Source organism: Puntigrus tetrazona, chromosome 12 (assembly GCF_018831695.1).
Source record: "Puntigrus tetrazona isolate hp1 chromosome 12, ASM1883169v1, whole genome shotgun sequence".
NCBI classification, from domain to species: Eukaryota; Metazoa; Chordata; class Actinopteri; order Cypriniformes; family Cyprinidae; genus Puntigrus; species Puntigrus tetrazona.
The window spans coordinates 7526485-7547643 of record NC_056710.1 but is presented as its reverse complement, the minus strand read 5'-3'; the positions used below and the strand labels follow the sequence as shown (position 1 = coordinate 7547643).

General features: G+C 36.5%; 1 protein-coding gene across 2 annotated transcripts; it reads left to right on the top strand.

Moving 5' to 3' along the window:
* Positions 1 to 9078: 9078 nt before the first annotated feature.
* Positions 9079 to 20568, top strand: pcgf5b (polycomb group ring finger 5b). 2 transcript variants are annotated; one of them, XM_043254236.1, is made up of 9 exons: positions 9079 to 9237; positions 12013 to 12290; positions 13831 to 13927; positions 14464 to 14519; positions 14611 to 14670; positions 16477 to 16622; positions 17129 to 17227; positions 17857 to 17942; positions 18861 to 20568. In XM_043254236.1, the coding sequence occupies exons 2-8, from the start codon at positions 12179 to 12181 to the stop codon at positions 17914 to 17916; spliced, it is 630 nt and encodes a 209-aa protein (XP_043110171.1). In that variant the 5' UTR covers positions 9079 to 9237; positions 12013 to 12178; the 3' UTR covers positions 17917 to 17942; positions 18861 to 20568. The 2 variants fall into 2 exon arrangements, with proteins under 2 accessions (XP_043110171.1, XP_043110169.1); XM_043254234.1 differs by having other exon boundaries at positions 9081 to 9237; positions 17853 to 17942.
* Positions 20569 to 21159: the final 591 nt, after the last annotated feature.

Sequence of the window (21159 nt, the reverse complement as noted above, 5' to 3'; positions counted from 1 at the left end):
GCTGACACATTTTTATGCACTAGGGCTTCATCAAAGATGTGCAAGGCAGGTTTTCAAACCTTTCATAACACTGAGTGATAATATCATATCTAAATGGTGCATGAAAGTTTATCAGTTATATTACAGAAAAAATAATTGCATTGGAATAATTGGCAGCTTCATCTTCAAGCAATCAGTGTCCTTTGCTACATTATAAAAACACTTTTCATGATCTTACTAGTAGTATAACTTAACCAATAACAAAAAAGAGTGAACATAATACAATACAGCTATAAATGAATACAGCTATATACTTTTAATATTTCTATGTATAATTTCTATGTACAATGTAAACAAATATGAATTAATTTTCATACAGCAATAAATAAAATTGTGACCTTGGACCCTGGATTGTTAGGATAGGACAATGTTTGGTTGAGATACAACTATTTGATAATTGCCTTTAAAGATGTCCAAATTAAATCAAAAATTCTGTTTTGTTACGGTAGGAAAAAATATATTGACGCAACATGATTTTTTCTTAATATTATGGATTCTTGGTATAAAAGAAAAATCTATAATTTTGACTAATACAATGTATTGTTGGCTATTTCTACAAATACTTATGTATTGTAGTCCAGCGTCACAATTGTGTTTTTGGGTTGTCCCACCATAGCAGCCTGTTTCCAGCAATTAAAATCATCCCACAAGGTCAAAAATTAAATTTAACTTACAGTCACATTTAGTGTCTCACATTTTACATGCAACCATTTTACAGCCTTTATTTATTTGTTTGTTGTTTTGTTTCCTGTTGTTCATTAATTTATAAAAATGTTTGCATCATGTCTTCTTTTAAATCATTTTTATGGACAGTGTCATTTATAATATGTACAGTACTTTTTTCATTGTATGATGTGCCTCTGATTTCTCACATAGAACAGTTTTTCCATGTTTTATGTAACACATATGCTCTCTGATGGATATAATTGTATTTTCACAGTGTGATCAGTGTAACTGATGTGAGGTGCTGAGTGAGCAGACAGCAGTGGGACTGGAATGTGTGGAATGCCTCCTAATGAGCTGAGCCCCTGAGAGAGATTCAGAAACCAGTACATCTGAAACTTCTCCACAGAGTGCCAACAAGTATTTAGTTAAGAATAAGAAATGTTGAAATTTGATTTGATATATATATATTTAATATTCATTTGTATGAAATTAAAAATTAATCACTACAGCTATTTTTTAAGTTCTGTACATTGTGTAAATCCTGTTCATCATAGGTAGAAATTATCTTTTATATACAGTCATGTATTTGTAACATTGTGTTAATTTATGCGAAAGCATTTGATTGATTCTCACATTTGTATCTCTAATATGAGTATATTTGTTTTATGTATTTCTTATAAACCTAACTACCTTCTTGTCTGAACCAGAGAACACCCAGCACCTAATCACCGGGATTCCCATGTTCACCCCTCTTTCCCCAGATACCCACTTACAATCGGACAATTACACTGGACAATATTGCACTAGTCACTTTACATTGGACATTCACACAGCCACTTTATATTTTATACTTTATATTTTATATTTTATACTTTATTTTATTATCTTCTTCGTATATATATATATATATATATATATATATATATATATATATATATATATATATATATATATATATATATATTTTGTTTTCTATTCGACGCTGGACGTTTGTAAAAAACATTTCACTGCATGTCGTACCATGTATGTATGTGTATGTGACAAATAAAATTTGAATTTGAATTTGATTTTGAATTTGTCTAGTTCTTGTAAACTAGCAGTGGGATCTTTACAACAGCCACATTTTGGGTGTTCATGTTAACTTGTGTTCATATGCACAATATGCGGAATAAACAGAGAACAATAACAACTAATCAGAGAACAATTTTCAACAAAAACACTTTGTTTGTGGAAAACACAGTAATCATAATTGTAGAATGTCTTGGGTTACTTGTAAATTGGGAACGAGATGCTGTGTTTCAATAACACTGATGAGAACATTCTTTGATGGACTGGTTGTTAAAGCATGTGTGTTAAACACACCAAGAATTTGCTTAAAAAACACTGGTAGGTGACGTCATTTGATTACATGCACCTGAGGGTTATAAATAGATTTGAAAAAGAAACATTCTCAAGTTGATCTTTGTCTATAAGGATGCCGAGTCATGCCTACAGTGTGGCACTGAGGCGCAGCATCTTATTCCCGTTTTTTCAAGGAATACAGTTACAGTCAAGTAACCCGAGACATTATCTATCATAAGCTACTCTCGATGCTGTGCTTCAATAATCTGATGGTACTGAGAATACCAAATTTGCCGCATTTGAAGTGTCTGAACCTCTCAAGGTTGTAAACACAAGTATTGAAGAGTTCTCAGACAGGACTCCGGGATAATGACTCACACGTGAGCCTAGAGTAGCATGAACATCCAAACTATAGAATCTGAAAAATGAGGAGAGGAGGGGACAATTCATGCCAAAGCCTTTGAAGATGCAACCCCCTTGGTTAAATGGGAACTCCTAGAGGCACAGTTTGACCACATGCCTCATAGACTACAGAAATGGCATACCTCACCCAATATGACATTGCTTGCCTAGTGGCAGCTGCCCCTCGGTTCCAGCCCCAATGGCATATGAAAAATGCTGGCCCGATTTATGCCACTGGCTAGTGCAGTGGATGCACTGGCTAGTGCAGCATTCTTTCCTGCTCTGGAGTCATTAATAACGGACTTCAGAAGGCTTCAAGACTGGGATGCATGGTCAAGAATGGAACTTGCCTAGGGGCAAAATCTAGGCAGGATGGCAGGACTGACAGAGCCTGGAAGTCACAAATTCTCTTCAGAGAATTAATAGCCATAGGAAAAAACATCTTTAGAGATCTTTATAAACATCTTTATATTTAAACTCTAGTGGTTTGAAATATATAAGGCAGTCTCAACCATATAAGACGTCTCAACCACTTAGCTCCATGAATTAATTGGGCAACTACAGGGTACTTTTCCACAGAAACCCCATCAATCAGAGCATGTCAAACTGAAATGGCTAAAACAACTTTGCAGTGAGTTAGGTCTGCATGTCTTTCTATCAGTCATTATTATTATACTCTCATAATTCGAAGGCTATGTGTCATAGAATAGTAGAGAATAGTCTCTAATAAATTGGCCAGAGGCCTAGCATCTCTTAGTTGGTCCCCCTCAGGGGCCAGACACGAAGGTTCCAGAGCTTGTTCTGGGATGTACCCTGGTTTCAACATGCGCATGAGACGGCTGTGCCCTCGAGTCGTAGAGGAGCCAGAGCTGCATCCATGCATTTTGTGTATGTACGGGGTGACAAGGCTAGGCCAAATGGAAGAACCCAACAAAACAAACTTAGCCCCCTTCGATTGTCACTGATGATTGTGTCTTAGATCAGAATCAGAATCAGAATCACTTTATTGCCAGGTATGTTTGCACATACGAGGAATTTGTTTTAGTGACAAAAACTCTACAGTGCAACACGATAACAAGACAAGACAGATATAAAGAGAATTATGTACAACATACAAAAAAATAAAATAAAATGTGCAACACAGCAAATATAAAAAATATAGAAGAAAATAAAAATATATACTATAAACATTCAAGTGTAACAGGAATTATTTTTGTGCAGTGTTGTGTGCAAATCTGTATGTTAAATAAATAAGTGTCCTCAAGTGTTCAGGACATGGACTGCCTGGGGGAAGAAACTGTTCCTGTGTCTGGCTGTCCTGGTACTCAGTGCTCTGTAGCGGCGACCAGACGGCAACAGTTCGAATATGGAGTGTGCGGGATGTGAGGGGTCCAGAGTGATTTTCTTAACCCTTTTTTTTAATGTGGATAGGTACAGTTCTTGGAGAGTGGCGAGGGTTGTACCAATGATTCTCTCAGAAGTCCTGACTACCCTCTGTAGTCTTCTGAGGTCATGGTTGGTAGCTGAGCTGAACCAGACAGTTATGGAAGTGCAGAGGATGGATTGTATGATGGCCGAGTAGAACTGTTTCAGCACCTCCTGTGGCAGGTTGAACTTCCTCAGCTGACGAAGGAAGTACAATCTCTGCTGGGCCTTTTTAACAATGTCGATGTGAGTGTCCCACTTCAGGTCCTGGGAGATTGTGGTGCCCAGGAACCTGAATGACTCCACTGTTACCACAGTGCTATCCATGATGGTGAGTGGGGGGAGTGTAGGGGAGTTCCTCCTGAAGTCCACTATCATCTCCACTGTTTTGAGCGCGTTGAGCTCCAAGTTGTTCAGACTGCACCACTCAGTCAGCTCTTTGACCTCCTGTCTGTAAGCAGACTCGTCACCGTCCTGTATGAGGCCGATGACTGTGGTGTCGTCTGCAAACTTCAGGAGTTTGACAGAGGCGTCTTTAGAGGTGCAGTCATTGGTGTAGAGGAGAAGAGCAGTGGGGAGAGGACACAACCCTGAGGGGCTCCAGTGCTGGTTGTGCGGGTGCTGGATGAGAATTTTCCCAGCCTCACTCACTACCTGCTGTCTGTCTGTCAGGAAGCTGCTGATCCACTGACAGACGGAGGTGGGCACCGAGAGCTGGGTTAGTTTGGGGTGGAGGAGATTTGGTATGATGGTGTTGAAGGCCGAACTGAAGTCCACAAACAGGATCCTCACATAAGTCCCTGGTCTGTCTAGGTGTTGCAGAACATAATGCAGTCCCATATAGACTGCATCGTCCACTGACCTGTTTGCTCTGTACGCAAACTGCAGGGGGTCCAGTAGGGGTCCTGTAAAGTCCTTCAGATAACCCAGAACCAGTTTTTCAAATGATTTCATGACCACAGACGTTAGAGCCACGGGTCTGAAATCATTAAGTCCATTAATTTTGGGTTTCTTTGGGATGGGGATGATGGTGGAGCGTTTGAAGCATGAAGGTACTACACACAGCTCCAATGATCTGTTGAAGATCTGAGTGAAGATGGGGGCCAGTTGGTCAGCACAGGTTTTCAGACAGGCTGGAGTCACACCGTCTGGGCCTGGTGCCTTTCTTCTTTTGTTCTTCCTGAAGACCTGGCACACGTCATCTTCGCTGAGTTGAAGGGCAGGTGTGGGGGAGAGGGGGATTACAGGAGGTGAGAATGGTTCCTTTTCAAACCTGCAGTAGAACTCGTTCAGGTCGTCTGCCAGTTGTCGATTTGCCACAGTGTTGGGGGGTGGTGTCTTGTAGTTGGCGATGTCTTTCAGACCTTTCCACACAGAAGCGGTGTCACTAGAGGAGAACTGGGTGCGAAGCTTTTCAGAATAATTCCTCTTCGCCACTCTGATCTCCTTTTCTAGTGTGTACTTGGCCTGCTTATACAAGGCTCTGTCCCCTATCCTGCGAGCATCTTCTTTGGCTTGACGGAGCTGACTGAGTTTAGCAGTGAGCCATGGTTTGTCATTGTTGTAAGTTAAATAAGTCCTGGTAGGAATACATATGTCCTCACAGAAACTAATATATGATGTTACAGTTTCTGTGAGCTCGTCCAGATCTGTGGCAGCAGCTTCAAAGACAGTCCAATCAGTGAGAGAAAAGCAGGTTTGTAAATCCCACTCTGCTTCGTTAGTCCATCTTTTTACAGTCCTAAGAACAGGTTTAGCTGATTTCAGCTTTTGCCTGTAGGTCGGTATGAGATGGACCAAACAGTGATCAGAAAGTCCCAGGGCAGCTCGTTGGACGGAGTGATAAGCATCCTTTATTGCGGTGTAGCAGTGATCCAGTATGTTATGGTCTCTGGTTGGACAGGTAAGGCAGGCAGGCAGGCAGGCAGGCCATAAACCACGTATGGACCTCGACGATAGGACAAACTGAACACAAACACACAGGACTAAATAAAAGGAAATTGACTAAATTAACAGGAAACAGGTGAAGACAATAATACAATTAACATGAAGGGAAGGTAGGGCACAGAGAGCACATGGCACAAGACAAAAACAACAACAAAAGAGTCCAAAAGACGTGACACTATGAATGATGTCAACATGTTTACTAACTATGCACACAGTGATTGGCTGAAAGGTAAGGTGAGGGGTCTCTGTCAGAGATGTATTTATAGACATATTGCAGAGTGCAATGTTATGTTGCCATATTCAAATTTTACCAAAAAATAAAATAATGAAAAACGTTAATTGCTACATTAAAATAAATATTTTAAAAATATTAAACAATACAATATATAGGAAAGTTATTGTCAGCCTGTGCTTCTCATTGTGTGTGCGTGTGAGTGTGTGTGAATTAACAGAGTGGAATAATAATGGCTGATAGTAAGAAATGCAAACATCAATCACTTATATTTATATAGCACTTTTAACAATACAGACTGTATCAAAGCACTGAACAGTATCAAACAGGAGAATAAACTGATAGTGATGTATAATGATTAATGCTTAATTTTTTAATTAAATGCAGAGACAGTCTCAATTTTAGTCACTAGAAATTAAGTTTCCTTAACTAAGCAAGCCACAGGCAACAGCCCCAAGGAACCAAAACCCCATCTGTGGCAGAATGGAAAAAAAAAAAAACCTTGGGAGAAACAAGGCTCAGTTGGGGCCAGTTCTCTTCTAGCCGGACACCCAGCACTACATTTTTGTAAATTTTGTTAAATTTTAAGCACGTGCCAGATTGCGCAAAGGACTTATAATGTGTGTGCGTGTCTGGTTCCGGTGATCTGTCCACAGGGCTCATCTAGGTGTTCTGGTCTCTGATGAAGGTCTCTGGTGCTGATCCACCATCTGATCTGGATAAGAACTGACAAACAGAAGAAGTAAGAAACAGACTAATATTAGGGTAGATGCCATTCTTTTTATGTTTTTATGATGTTACGCGTACATTGTGTGTTGTTGGGAGTGTTCCCGGTTCCGGCTGGTCTACTTAACATAGCCTAACTTTAACAGATTGGAATAATAGAAGCATACTAATGTGTTATGCGTAAGCTAGGTTAAAGAGACATGTCTTTAATGTAGATTTAAACTGACAGAGTATGTCTGCTTCCCGAACAATGATAGGGAGCCAGTGCAATGTTAACTGAATGGAGCTAGTTAGGACTCTAGCTGCTGCGTTTTGGACCAGCTGAAGTTTGTTTATCAAGCGTGCAGAACAACCACTCAATATACCATTACAATAGTCTAACCTTGAGGTCAAAAAGGCATGGATTAACATTTCTGCATTTGATGTTGAGAGCATAGGTTGTAATTTAGATATATTTCTGAAATGGAAAAACACAGTTTTACAAATGCTAGAAACATTTTGAAAGCACTTCCACTACTTTTCTAGTCTATTCAAGAGAATGTTGTGGCTGATCATGCAAACACAGTGCTGAGATCTTCTCCTAAATCGACAAGTTATAGGAGCTTCATTTAGCCTTAAGATGTTCCATGAATACGGGTCCAGATGTTAATTAACTTAGTTGCTAGATGTTCACCCAGCTGAGTCTTTTCACAATTTAACACTTTTTGTAGCAGGTATCAAATTTGAAGTGAGCTCATTTAGGGGACAAAAGTGTACATTTCAGATTAAACATTTGTTATGTTCTCTAAACAATACAAACAATACAAATATTAAAAAAAACTTATGAGGATCTATTGTGAATAAAATATTGGCTCATGTGATTTGAGAGTTTTTCTTAGCTTTCATTTTATTCAAATGTAAAAATTGTCCCAACATTACTGGAATTTAGATAATTTCTCCTCTGTTCACAAAACATACTCCTAAGCCAAGGTTAGTCTAGCATACTGATTCTTTATGCTGATTAGAGGTTTTGTCACTGCAGAGTGGGCTTTCAGTCCAAATTCTTGAAAGAGAATGTTGAGACACTGCATTATCTTGTCCTCTTGTGCATTCATCTTTCATGGACAACCAGAGGGAGGGTTTTGAATGAGTGACATTATTAATTGCAATAGACCCTTTTCTTTTTACAAGAATGTGATGATGCATTTAATGGTCATCGGCATCAGCATCATAAATCCTCATAGGTTTTTCATATTTGTATTGTTTTTTTAAATGTATGTAAATTTAGAACACTATTCTTTGTTACTAATGCAGCGTCTATGGGAAAGATGGTAAATTTACTATCTAATTTTGATAAATATGATATTTGAACTGTGTTTCAGAATATACTTAACTCTTAGAAAACTGGAGTTTTACTCCTGTTAAGATAACTTCACTAAGCAGTATCCTCAGAATTTAGGAAATTAGGTTGGTAATTTTAATTAACAATTTTAATTAATTTTGATGTCCATGCATTTATAAACTGTTCTAGTTTACATTTTCTTTTGAGAAAATATTATCTAATAACCCCATGTGTTGTAATTCATATGAAACGAATAAATAATGCTTATACTAACAACATGTCATTTGGGGCCTTTTGTGCCAATTGCTTCACAAATCTAAAAACACTGATGTGTCCACAGACACCAAAATGCTTGGTATTGAATATAATACAATGTTATAGATCACGGGTTTTTGCACAAAAGACAAAAAATTAAGCTAGATCACTGAACAAAATCTCACAAATGTTAATAGTCAGATAAAATCAAAATAGTGTCTAGCCATTCATCACAAATGTGGATTTTGTGCAATACGATTAAGGGAAAATATTAAGCTTATCTTGCCCCAGGTGGCATTTTACCTCGTCTTATATATACCAAAATATATATATATTGTTTACAGCAAAAATAAATGTTTTGTCAATTTATTGTTGCACCTTGGATATACTGATTAGTTATTTGAGGGAAGATGTTTCTGCATAAGATTTTTCGTTCTTTCTTTTGATGCTGACGAGATATTATCATAACGCGATTATGATGACGCTGCTTATTAATGCAACCCGGTCTAACATGAACATCAAGTCGCATGTTAATGGCAGGTACCTGTCTTGAACAGGTCATAATAGCGAACAAGGCTGCCTTCCACATTTGTGCGTCTTCATTGATAAACTGGTTCTAAACTGTTAGTGGACTAGTTGGTAATTGAAAGCTGCGCCCTAGTTTGTGTCCAATCAGTGACAATCTGCCATGGAATGAATAAAACAGCAATGCGTAAACAAGAACTGGAAAGTCCTCCGCCCCCTTCCCCATATCATCTCAAATGAAAGCAGTTCCGTATTCTGTGCCGCTACTACAACCATCACTTTCAACAGCCCAAATTCATTCAAGCCTGTTTGTAAAAATCAATGCGCATCATCAACATGGACCCATGATGTGTAAAAGGTAAGAGATGGTCGTTACTGCCTGACTACAGCTGTGTGTCGTTTTCACGCTCTCCCTTCATCGTAAAGTTTCGGGTGGGATGGGAATGCGGTCTCGTGTCATATATCAAGTTCGTCAGCATGTCTGTGTCTCTGTAGGATACTAGTTGTCAGGGTACAGCTGGTTATTTAGTGCGCGCTGGTGAGCGATAAAACAGTCGCCCCTCGTTTACGGAAAGTGACACTTGTACAAATGGCAGCAAGTTAAAACGAGTGCGGCACTGATCGCACGTTTTTCGTCGAGGCGCAAGCAGCGCAGGGTTTTACAGGAAGACGACGCACAGAATGACATAAATGACGGCCAAGTACGGATAAACCGAATAATTTTTGACTTATTGTAGTGAGGATATTACGATAAGCGACGTAGCCGGCGAGGACCAACTGAGGCAGTTGGGAGTACAGACATACATGGCAAAAAACACGTTGGATCGTTTTGTCGTAACGTTTAATTTAAGTCTGATCGCAGCATAAGATAAGGGACGCTTTAAAAACTAATATAAAATGAGACAAAATGCTACGTTCACAGGCCCAATTTTATTTGGTCGGTTTGTAGCTAGTTATCACACCAAATAATGAAAGTCCTTTGTACATAATTATTTGTAAGGATGAAATTAGGTACACATTTGTTGAATGGGTTAGCCTATGTGTGTCATTTTCGAAGCCTCTGTACTTTAACCCAATGGTTTCGTTTTGAAGATCGTGGGCGGGGCTTAACGCGCATACCATGATGCACCTGTACACAAGTTCAAGTTTTAATACATTAAAGGTACACTCAATAAACAGTGTGCATATATATTTGTAGCAATAGCCAACAATACATTGTTTAGGTAAAAACTATCGATTCTCTTATGACAAAAAACATTAGGATATTAAGTAAAAACCACGTTACATGAAGATATTTTGGTAACACTTATAATAACTTATAACACTTATCACATAACTTATAAACACTTATAATGAATGCATAAAGCATTATAAATGACTTCATAATATGTTTTATCATCTCATAAAAATTCATAAGAACAGTTATAATGTGTTATAATATTTACTTATTTGTGGTTATAGCTTTTAAGAGTATGATCATTTAAAACACACAATGAACGCAACTCACTTAAGATTCAATGGATTATATTTCTTATAGTTATAATGCATTATAAGTCTCATATCTTGCCATTTTACTTATGTTTCTTTACAAATGCCACTTATAAGTAGTGATGCCCTAGGAATACCATTATAATGTATTATAAATTTATCTCCAAAATTCCATTTTGTGCGTATCCCTTATTAAACGCACATTATTCAGATCATCAGCATATCAGGTAAAAGAATTTCGCTCTAACCCTAATCAAACACACTTGAGCATGCTAATCAATAATGTCTTCAGGATCATTAGAAAATCACAGCTAGATGAGTTTAATGAGGGTAGGAGCTAAACTCCTGCAGTGCATTGGGTCTCCAGTGCAAGATTTGAGGAACCCTGACGTACAATCAACATGAATGGAAAAATACAAGTCCAAACAGGTTTCACACCACAGATCAAGAATAACATGTAGCCACCTACTTTGTACTAGCACAAACCACCAAATACTGTAATGACCATTATATGTGATATATAACTAGTAGTAGTAGCAGATAAAAACAAAAGCAGGCTTGAAAGTAAAAAATAAACAGCTTCACTGTTTTTTTATAATCGTACTTCAGTAGGCCGGTAGGTGTCAGTATAAAATACAAAACCGTTGCTATTTTTAGCATGAATAAATGTAAGCATCAGCAGCTATTAGAGCGCTTTCTGCAGTGTACAAATCTTGCAAAATGTATCATGCGAGCAAGGTGTTTCATTCCAAAAGGGCCCTTTGAAGTGACTAGTTTTGAGTGCTTCAGTTTAAAATGACCATTCAGTATGGCGGCCATGATTGTCCTTACTACATACTGCCATTGACTATGGTTAAGGCTAGAAGGGATCCAACAAAATCTGCTAGGCATGCGCACATCAATACAGCATCATTTTTCTCAAACTGTACAACAATAATTACTGTTAATAAAACACAATCTAATAGGAAGAAACTGTTATTTATTGTTGACTTCCGTTTTTTTTCTACATATCTTATAGCCCCAATTCTTGACTATGTCTGAAGGTCACATGACTAATAATGACAACATGAATATTCACATTATATAGAACAATATTTACTTTATGGTCCCACAACTTTTTGTATGTATTGTATAATTCCAATCTGAAGTGAACATCCAAAAGCCCTGCTCACTCCAAAGGTAAGGGCTTTGGAGAAAGCAGGGCACTTCAGTGTAATTTGCTTATTATCTTCACCCGCAAGGTTACAACATTATTATTAGTTCTATTAATTATATTTTCTAATTAAGTTTTTAAAAATATGCTTTATGTGTGTCTATAAAATATGTACTTGTGAAATGTGTTCAAACATAACACGAATTGTGCGTAATATATAATACTATATTATAAAACGCCTTTAATTATTCTGTCTTATGTCCTCTTCTAAAAGTGCCCTTCATAGGTGCAATAGCATTTAGAATTTGCCTTATGTCAGACAGGATTAGAATAAAAAAAAACACAGATTTTTTAAGGTGACCTAAATAAGTCGTTTAATTTAACAAACATAGGTTATAGGTTAATGTTAAAAAAAATATTTTCAACAGCTTTGAATGTTTTTAATATTTTTATATAAAGCATAATTAAAAGAAAATGTGTCCGCTTTCACAGGTCTGTCTTAAAGGCATGTTTAATTTTCCATGATGTCATGAAGGAAAAGAAGGCCAGGGGCCCTTCAGCAGAATACTGCAGTTGAGCCACAGAGAGGCTGAAGCTGCATTCCACTTCATCCTTACACCATCTGTTTTTCCTTCATCCCTCCTTTGGTAACTTGACAATGACATCACATAGGAAACACCTGGTGAGGGAATTCAACCATTTCATCACCTGTTATATCTGTAAAGGGTACTTGATCAAACCCACCACTGTGACAGAGTGCCTGCACACCTGTAAGTATCTACGGTCTTTATGAGAATTTAATGAAATCTTTAATGATGACTTAGCAGTAGTTTTCAACCGGCGGGCTCTGACCCAAAAGCGATCCGTTCTAATAGTGTCACGGGCAGCACATGTTGGAAAAAGAAGCAATGCTAAATTCAAGTAATAAAATGTAATTATCTATACAAAGTTAGGATGGTAGAATAAAGAAATAATATACATATCTGTAATTGGTAAATATATAATATATGAATCAAGGTGTCTAAACAAGCTTTTGTAATTTAGTTCAGACCTGCCTGTTTAACTGATACAGTATTTAGTGTTTGTTGCATGTATTTAAGCAGATAAATCCCATTCCTGCCGTTGTTAATGATTTTAGGGACAATTCGTTTGATAATGCTTGATTAGCCAAATATGTATTTCCACAGAGAGTATGTGAACAGGATTTAGTGTTAATTAGTTTACATTGTCAGGTATGAGTGACCTACTTTCCTTTTTGCATTATATTGTTATGACAGACCAGATGTGAAATCGACCTCATTTTTTAAAATACATGACCAACACGCTGTCGCTGTCATCTGTAGATCAGTCACCATGACAACGGATATTCTCCTCAAGCATAAGATATTTTCACTTAAAATATTTTCTTGATGTAGTTAGTTGGTAATTTGTGCCTTATTATCTGATTGTGGTGTATAATCATTTTTTTATATTAATTTTGGTATTTATGCAATGTTTTACTGTTAATGTACTAGGCATTTGTTCTAGAATACACTGTATTTTAACCACCTGCTCAACTGATTAGTACGCACAGTAATGACCTGGTTGTGTCGTGTATCAATGGCAGTGTGTAATATGTGTGGGCAGTGGCTTTTTTGTCCCCACTCACTCATGAGGTAAAGCAGTTTGATATAGCAAAAAGGTAATGATTGTTGCTACAATTTTTCTGGTCAAAATGATAAGTGTTTCACTGGCCAGCTAAAGCTATATCTCAATGCCAGTTTGTAAGACTTGTTTTTAATTGTAGTCTGTGGACATTCTTGCAGATGTAGGGAATTTCCACTATGAAATGTTAACATAAAATGATTGTAATTTTAATAGTAATAAACTGTAAAAATGTTACAGTAAAACGTAATTGGTACCTGTGAATGGGGAGCCCGGTCTCATAAAAAAATACATATAATAGAACGCCAAATAAAAACAAAAACCTGTGGTACTGATACTTAAAAATAGACTTTGGCATGCATTGTGTACCATATACACTCCAAAATCCATTTTTGCATATAAATACCTAGAATATTTGTTTTTATTTTGCATACTATTTAAACCTACTTTCACGAGATCTGGTTGTCTTGCTATATGTAGTGAAAATATCTGTAATATATAGAATATCGTTTTTAGAAGTAAGTGATTTTATTACTTACGAAATCATAGTAATGTTGTTACTTTATTTTACAGTGGTTGGCACACCTGTTGTTTTTTCCCTGTGAATTTGACAGATTTTTACTGTTATTTAAGTATAATTTCTTCTTTTTGTCTGCTTTTGTGTAGTTTGTAAAAGCTGTATAGTCCAGCATTTTGAGGACAGCAATGATTGCCCAAAATGTGGTATCCAGGTTCATGAAACAAATCCCTTGGAGATGTTAAGGTAAACCGCACTGGTCTGTGATTTCCAGCTACTGATTCAAAACCTTCTTCTTCTTCTTCTTCTTCTTCTTCTTCTTCAGCAAATCCGCTTCAATCGGTCTGACATTAGACTCAGTGTAGCATTGTAGAGCACACAATAATACGAGCCAAGAAAAGGATTAATGAGATTAATGTATTTGAAGATACAATCTAATGGCTTTCCCATAATAGACCTGAGAGATTTGTTAGCCACAGTTGCCTTGTTTTGAGCAGTGTGGGGGTCATAAAGTGGCAGTGAATTTGATCCTGGTTGGGAGGCATTCCAAGCAACAGCCGGGCTGTTTTCTGGAGCCAGAGTGTCAGCTGTGAGACTGACTCTGCACAGGATTGCCTCTCCACACCAGTGATACATCTGCACCCCAACACCAGACAGAATGATAACATGATAACAAGAGCACAGAGCGGCATTAACCTGAACCTGCTAACAGACTTGACAGTGACATTAACATAGCTGGTGTTCTTGTAGCTCACGTTTCTGTGTATTCCTTTTCTCCAAAGGTTGGACAACACTCTAGAAGAAGTCATTTTCAAACTTGTGCCTGATCTTCGAGAAAGTATGTATTTTGCCATTTAAAGTAAGTCTTCTGTCATTTATAGATACCCTATATCAATTGCCAATTTTAATTAGCTAATATTTTTTTCCAGAGGAGCAGCAGCAAGAGATTGAATTCTGGAGAAGAAACAAATCAAAAGAAAATCTTGACGGTAAATGACTCAAACAGTGAAATCATCTACAACTGCGCTCGCCTGATAAACGTTAACTAACCAAATGTTAGCTTCACCATTTTAAAGTAATAGTTCACTCGAAAGTGAAAACGATGTCATTCAAGTACTGTTTTCACTTTACACCTAAAAGGAAAGTGAGAGAATTTTAGCAGAATGTTGACTCTGCTGTTTTCAATACAAAAGTGAGTTGGCTGTGAAAATTATAAACTCTTGAAATTATGAAAAGCACTGTGAAAATATCCCAGATAGACTAGGGATAGAACGCACAGGTTACATAAACCATTGTTACGATATATTCATGCTGTCCTTTTTGGTGCTTAAAGCTCCAGCTCTTTTTATAGAAAAAAAGAACAGCAAGAAAATTTGGCTTATCATCCCCTTTTTGTGATTTACAGAAGAAAGAATATGATATAGGTTTGGAATAGCAGAAGGCTCAGTAAATAATGACAGACGTTTTGGTTTTGGCTGAACTATCCCTTTAATCCCACACATTAGCCTCTCCTGGCCATGAGTCCTATAGGCCAGGTTACTCTGCTGCATCAGCAGTTACACTTCTTTCATCAGACTTTTGGTATCACTTTTGTTCCTTATCAAGTCATGTCTTCACAGCTCAAATGATTCTACCACACTCTATTCCACTGACCTTGGCTGAGAGGTGGTGGGCAGTAAGATGTGAGTCATCAGTATAGATGTATCTGTGTCACTTTGCTTGACTCCAGAAAGAACTACTACAGAGTCACTCTGCACAACTGTTTTATACAGTTACAACTGTAAAGATAAGCACTGACATTTTTAAATGGATAGACTTGGCTTTGCAGAAAGCTTGACCAAATTCAGACATAATGTTTTAGACAAAAACCTTTTGAAAAACATAAACAAAAACATATTTTTTATTATATAAATAAAATATAAATAAAAATATATAAATAATTTTAAGTCCATTTTTAAATTGTCTAATTAACAGAAACATCTGCTATGCTAAAATAAATTTTATTATTATTATTTATTTCTTTTTTTTTTTTTAGAGTTTAGGCTCACTACCCTCTAAATCTTCATCTAAACATTACTGCATTCATGATGTGCCATCAAACTAATGTTATTAAGTAACACACTGGTCAGCAAGTTAGAATTTGCTCTCACAAGGGTTTCTGTTACAAGATGACTTCATTTCTGCCTTAAGACCGTATTGAATAACGGTGAATACACACTAGAACATCCTATTTATTTGTTTTTCTACATCATATCAGTAGTAAAATTAAATGGCCCTATTAGTTTGGGATGCCTCGTTTAGTTAAATGATTGTGTGATTTGTTGGAATTTATGAGTTTTTTTTGTTTTTGTACTGCAATCTTCGTAATCTCCAGCCTTTGTGCTCAATGTGTAAAACCGGCATGAATGACTTTCATAATACTTGGAGTCTCCAAGGCAACTTGTAAGTGTTTGCAGCTGTAAGCAGTTCTTAATGATGAGATAATTACCACATTCATGATTTTCCCAAGAGCATCGTTTTGAATATTATCTATTTCATATAAAAGAAAGCCTGAGAAAAGATGCACTATTTTGCATTAGCATATCTACAAGTCTGAAATATTTAGCTTTTGTGCCCCATATTGTCAGGGGAACATGTAATGTGGCGCATATTTATTTATTTATTCATTTTAATTTTGCTTTTTAAACATGTTGGGAATCTGTGTAGAAGGTAGATAAAAAAAAACAGTTCCTTTTGATAAAATGATTTAAATGACAACCCTTTAACATGAGGAACACTGTTTTGTCTTTTTCCAGAGGATGGCCCTACATGTAAGAAGGCCAGAGTAGATGAAGATGATGATATTAAAGGTGATGGAGACTACCACAGGAGTGATCCACAGATAGCCATCTGTCTAGACTGCTTGCGTAACAATGGGCAGATGGGAGAGAACATTGTTAAGGTTAGCCATCTTGAATTATTTCTCCTACTCCTATACTTTATATGTACATTTCATGTCTTCTTCTTTTTCCTCTTTTCTTTCTCTGTTGGTCTTGCCCCCTATCCCTTCTAAAGGAAAGGTGATTCAGAATCAGATTTGTCCATCAAGATTAGTGTATTTGACATTTTAACTTTAAAGCTGAGTCTGGTTCTTTTTCTTTTCTAAAGCCTGGTATCAATCAGTGTAACTCCAAAGCTCAATCCTTTCTATCCGCTCCCACAATTCCAATATCTCCCTGGTCTCTTATAATTCTCTTTTTACTTGTATTCTTTTTAGTAATATATTGATGTATTATTACAACAAAAAATGTTTTCTGTTTTCATGGATTTTTAAGTTTCATTTATTCCTGTGATGGCAAAATGGAATATTCAGCAGCCACTATACTCCAGTCTTCAGTGTCACGCAAATCATTATAATATAATGATTGAAAATTTGTTCAAAGTTGTCTTTCCGCCTTGTGTTTCCAGGGCTTAATGAAAAAATTTATTCGCTGCTCAACAAGAGTGACTGTTGGAACAATCAAGAAGTTTTTAAGTCTGAAGTTAAAGCTTCCCAGTTCTTATGAGGTAACACCTGAATATCTTTAGTCTGTATGTATGTGACCATTTTTCCTGTAATCAAAAAAAAGAAGAGTATCCACTATTTGGTGGATATTATATAATGCCTTTCCGTTTTGTTTATATTGCACACGTCTATATTATTATGCATTTTGCAGACACATTCATGCTAACGTTGTATTACATATAGTGCATAAGCTATATAAAACCTATATGTTAGATTAGTACATGTGTTCCCAGGTACTCAAACCATGACCTTGGCGAAATATGCTCTTCTAGGACTCAACTGTCTTTGACTTCATTGCACGTGTTTCACAAATGAACCACCATATTCTCACGTTTATCATGTTTCTGCTGTTTATGTTTTGCTTGTTTCATGTTTGCTTGGTCAATTTAGTTTACCGTACAATGTAATTGCTCTGACAGTTTAAGGCTGAGGATACATTGGGCAGCTTTTTGAGCAATGTTACCGGGCATCTTTAGAAAATGTTGCCGTAAACTGTCAACCAGTACAGACACAGGCCCCAAGACCGATCTAAATGATCCAGATAGAAATTTGTTACCCAGTGCTCAGTGCAACATTGCTCAAAAAAAGTTGCCAGTGTATCATCAGCCTAACTAACTTTTTCTGCAGCTAGATGTTCTATGCAATGGTGAGATCATGGGTAAAGACCACACCATGGAGTTTATCTACATGACTCGCTGGAGGCTTCGAGGAGAAAATGTAAGCTATAAGAATACCAGCGTCTCCTTCTGTCCTCTCTTCTCATGTGTGAAATCTAAATACTCTCATCCGTTTCACTGGGATGAGCAGTGCGGCAGAACCTATTACTCAAAACAGGTTCATAACAAGTTGTGTGGTTTTGCTTGTTGTGGTATTTATAATTTAAAGCAATAAACTTAAGACAGCCATAAAACGTTAAGGTTAATTTTGCAAGTCGAGTTAGTCCCACACCCCCCTTTTCTCAGTTGGGAATGCATTTCAGAGTTAATTCTAGCATTATGATTGTCACTTTTACACAAGGCTGTCATGGTGTATGGAGTTATGAGGTCCAGGGTCAGGTCTTGAATCGCTATTGTGGTGAAGGGGTTACAGATGCCCCACTGGGGGGTCTCTGCTCTGTTTTCATACCCAAGCATATCCTCTTACAACTCACCAGGGGACTTCATATGGTAATGCCACATCTTAATGAGGGTCCCTGTATGTCTTTCCTTTTGAGTGGAAAAGCCACCACTTAGGATCTAACAGCTCCTGTACATTTCACCATATTTTTTTTTAATCACGTAACAAAACTATTAATATAATAAATATTATTATAAAATATTTATATTATATTATATAATAATATTCAATATCAGTTGACATTCCTATATATAATGGTTTTGGTGAATATTACATTTATCACTTAAATTTATCATAAATTACATGCATGGTGTAAAACCACGCACTGTAATAAAGTTGGCAGCAATGTCCTATTCACGCGGACTTTAATAACAGAATTATCATTTTTGGGTGAACTGTTCTTTTAACAGCAATGAATAAACATTCAACACATATGTTCTATTAGTGATTAAGTATGTCAGTTTCATTTAAACTAAAATGTACACTGTATACTCATCTGCAACATGTCTCTTTCTCCAGGCCTACCCAATGGTACTTGAATATCGACCACGCATTGATTTTGGCTAGGTTGAAAAATCCTGCACTAATTTCAGCCTATGATCAGACAGCGAATTGAATGGACATGTCCAGTTCTGAAGATCTACCCATCTCTTCTGTTTAATTACTTTGCCTCATTATTGGGATCAGTTAGTGAATAGAAGCCTGCGACACTTACCGTGTGCCACAGGGATTTGTCTGTTGTTGGTTTATTTACCAAAGTGACACAAAAGTCATGTTTAAGGGCCTTTACCAATTTGAATAAGATGGTATCTTCTTTTTAAAAAAAAGTCACAATATAAAAATCTCAAGTATATGCGGCAGTGCCTTTTCCCATACATCATCTCATAAAGAGCTTCTGTGGACAGACATTTTATAAAGATGTTTATAAAGGTGTGTTTTTGAAGACGTTTTCCTTTTGTGTTCCACAGAAGGAACAAAGTCATAGTCAAGACAAGTTTTGAAAAACATGAGAGGTTTAAATGATGACAATATGTTCATATTTAGTGGTTTAATATTATAAGTCTCCTGATGTTTAAAGCTTTAGACTGGTTCAGAGCCTCCAAGATCCTCCAAGGTTTTTAAACTGGTCTGTTTTTGAATGCCCTCTTAAGGGATTTTATTTATTATATGCCATACCTCTGTGCTCACACAAATGCCTTTTCGTTTGAGGGTTTTGGTGACTTCTCTGCACATGTGCCTCATTTAAAAGGAAAAAAAATGAAGGTGAAATGAACTTAGCTAAACGCATTGAGTAGTGGTTTTACAATGTCTTCATACTTCCCTGGCATCCTAATTGAAAAAAAAAGTTGAGCTTTACTGTCATTGTGTCATTTTTTGGTTTATGGTTGACAGGCAATAAGTCCCCCCCTCCGTTTTAAAAACTTGGCTGTAATGTTCATAATTGCTGTTTTGAATATTGAGTCATGCTTTCCTGTTTTATGTCAGAATACAGTTTTTTTGCAGTAAATTCAGAATCAAAAAAATGACAAAGTAAAGGAAGTATTCATGGTTTATTCTTGCAAAATAGAATTAAAGCATTTACTTGATTATATACACAGGCTTCTTGACAGTATATTAGTCTAGTCGTGTTACACCAAAGACACTCTACATCATGACCACATGGGATACATTCTAAACTGTTTGTCTTACCTTACAACTGTACTTGCAAACAGAGGCCATGTGGAAAAACTTAAGTTTGAATGTCTGTGCATGAAGCGAAAATACCTACTTTCTCAAACAGAGTTCAGAATTTTTTTTCCCCTCATAAATCTCCCTAAAATTGGCTTCTGACAGAATCACACTAATTCTGTTTGGAAGAAATCTAGAGCAACAAGGTCAAAAAAGAAGAAATTATTATTTTGCAATTGTTTTCACATCAAAGAAGTTGACTCTGAATTATAAAAACTGTGTTTAAGTAGAATTCTGAAAAATATGTGTTTAGAATAGACTTTTGAATGTCCCTGCGCTGCAATGATCAATATGTATTTTTGTAAAGAGCCCTTGTAGATATTTTAAAAATGGAAATCTATGTTGTATGTTTAACAAACATCAAATGCTGCTTAGAATAATCTATTCTATTTTTCAATGTAAAGTCCCTGAGGTGATTCCTAGAGTTAGAAATGTGTATATGACAGTTATTGTATTTGTGAGTCTTTGTTCAGAAGAAAAATACACTCATGATTATTGATGTTATTGTGTGTGTGATTTTTGATTTCATACTCATTTCAAGGTAATTAAAATAGATAATGCAATATTGTATTGCATGTGTTGCAGACAATTCGATTCTTTTTCCCTCATGAAAATGGTCTCATTGCATCGTGGTGGGTGCGGCAGCACTGCCTCATATTTTCTATGTGATTTCATCTAAGGTTCATCTGCCAAGGATAGAATTTCTCTACAGCCAAAATCCATCGACTTTTCAAGTGGTTTGGCTTTCATTATTTGATGAGGAGAAATGCTGCCGAAAGATCAATTCAAAGTGAGAGATAACTTCTCAAACACACACACACACACACACACACACACAGGAACGGGAACTCCCCATAGGATAAATGATGTATACTGTACAAACTCTATTTTATATCATCTAACACTAAGCTAAGCCATCCCTATAAAATATTGACATTTTCTGAATTTTAATGAATACATTTATTATGTTTTTTAATCTATTTCAGTCACAATAACAAACCTTTTTTTTACCTTCTAAATTTTATTTAAGCTTTATAAGGGAATATGTGTGTGTGTGTCTAAAATGTAAAGGTCATAGATCTTAAGATAC

Excerpts from the sequence above, each read along its gene's own strand:
- pcgf5b (XM_043254234.1), top strand. The coding sequence starts at position 12,179 with ATGACATCACATAGGAAACACCTGGTGAGGGAATTCAACCATTTCATC. Across the intron at positions 13,928-14,463 it reads AATCCCTTGGAGATGTTAAG|GTTGGACAACACTCTAGAAG; the intron begins GTAAACCGCACT and ends TTTTCTCCAAAG. Across the intron at positions 17,943-18,860 it reads GGAGGCTTCGAGGAGAAAAT|GCCTACCCAATGGTACTTGA; the intron begins GTAAGCTATAAG and ends CTCTTTCTCCAG.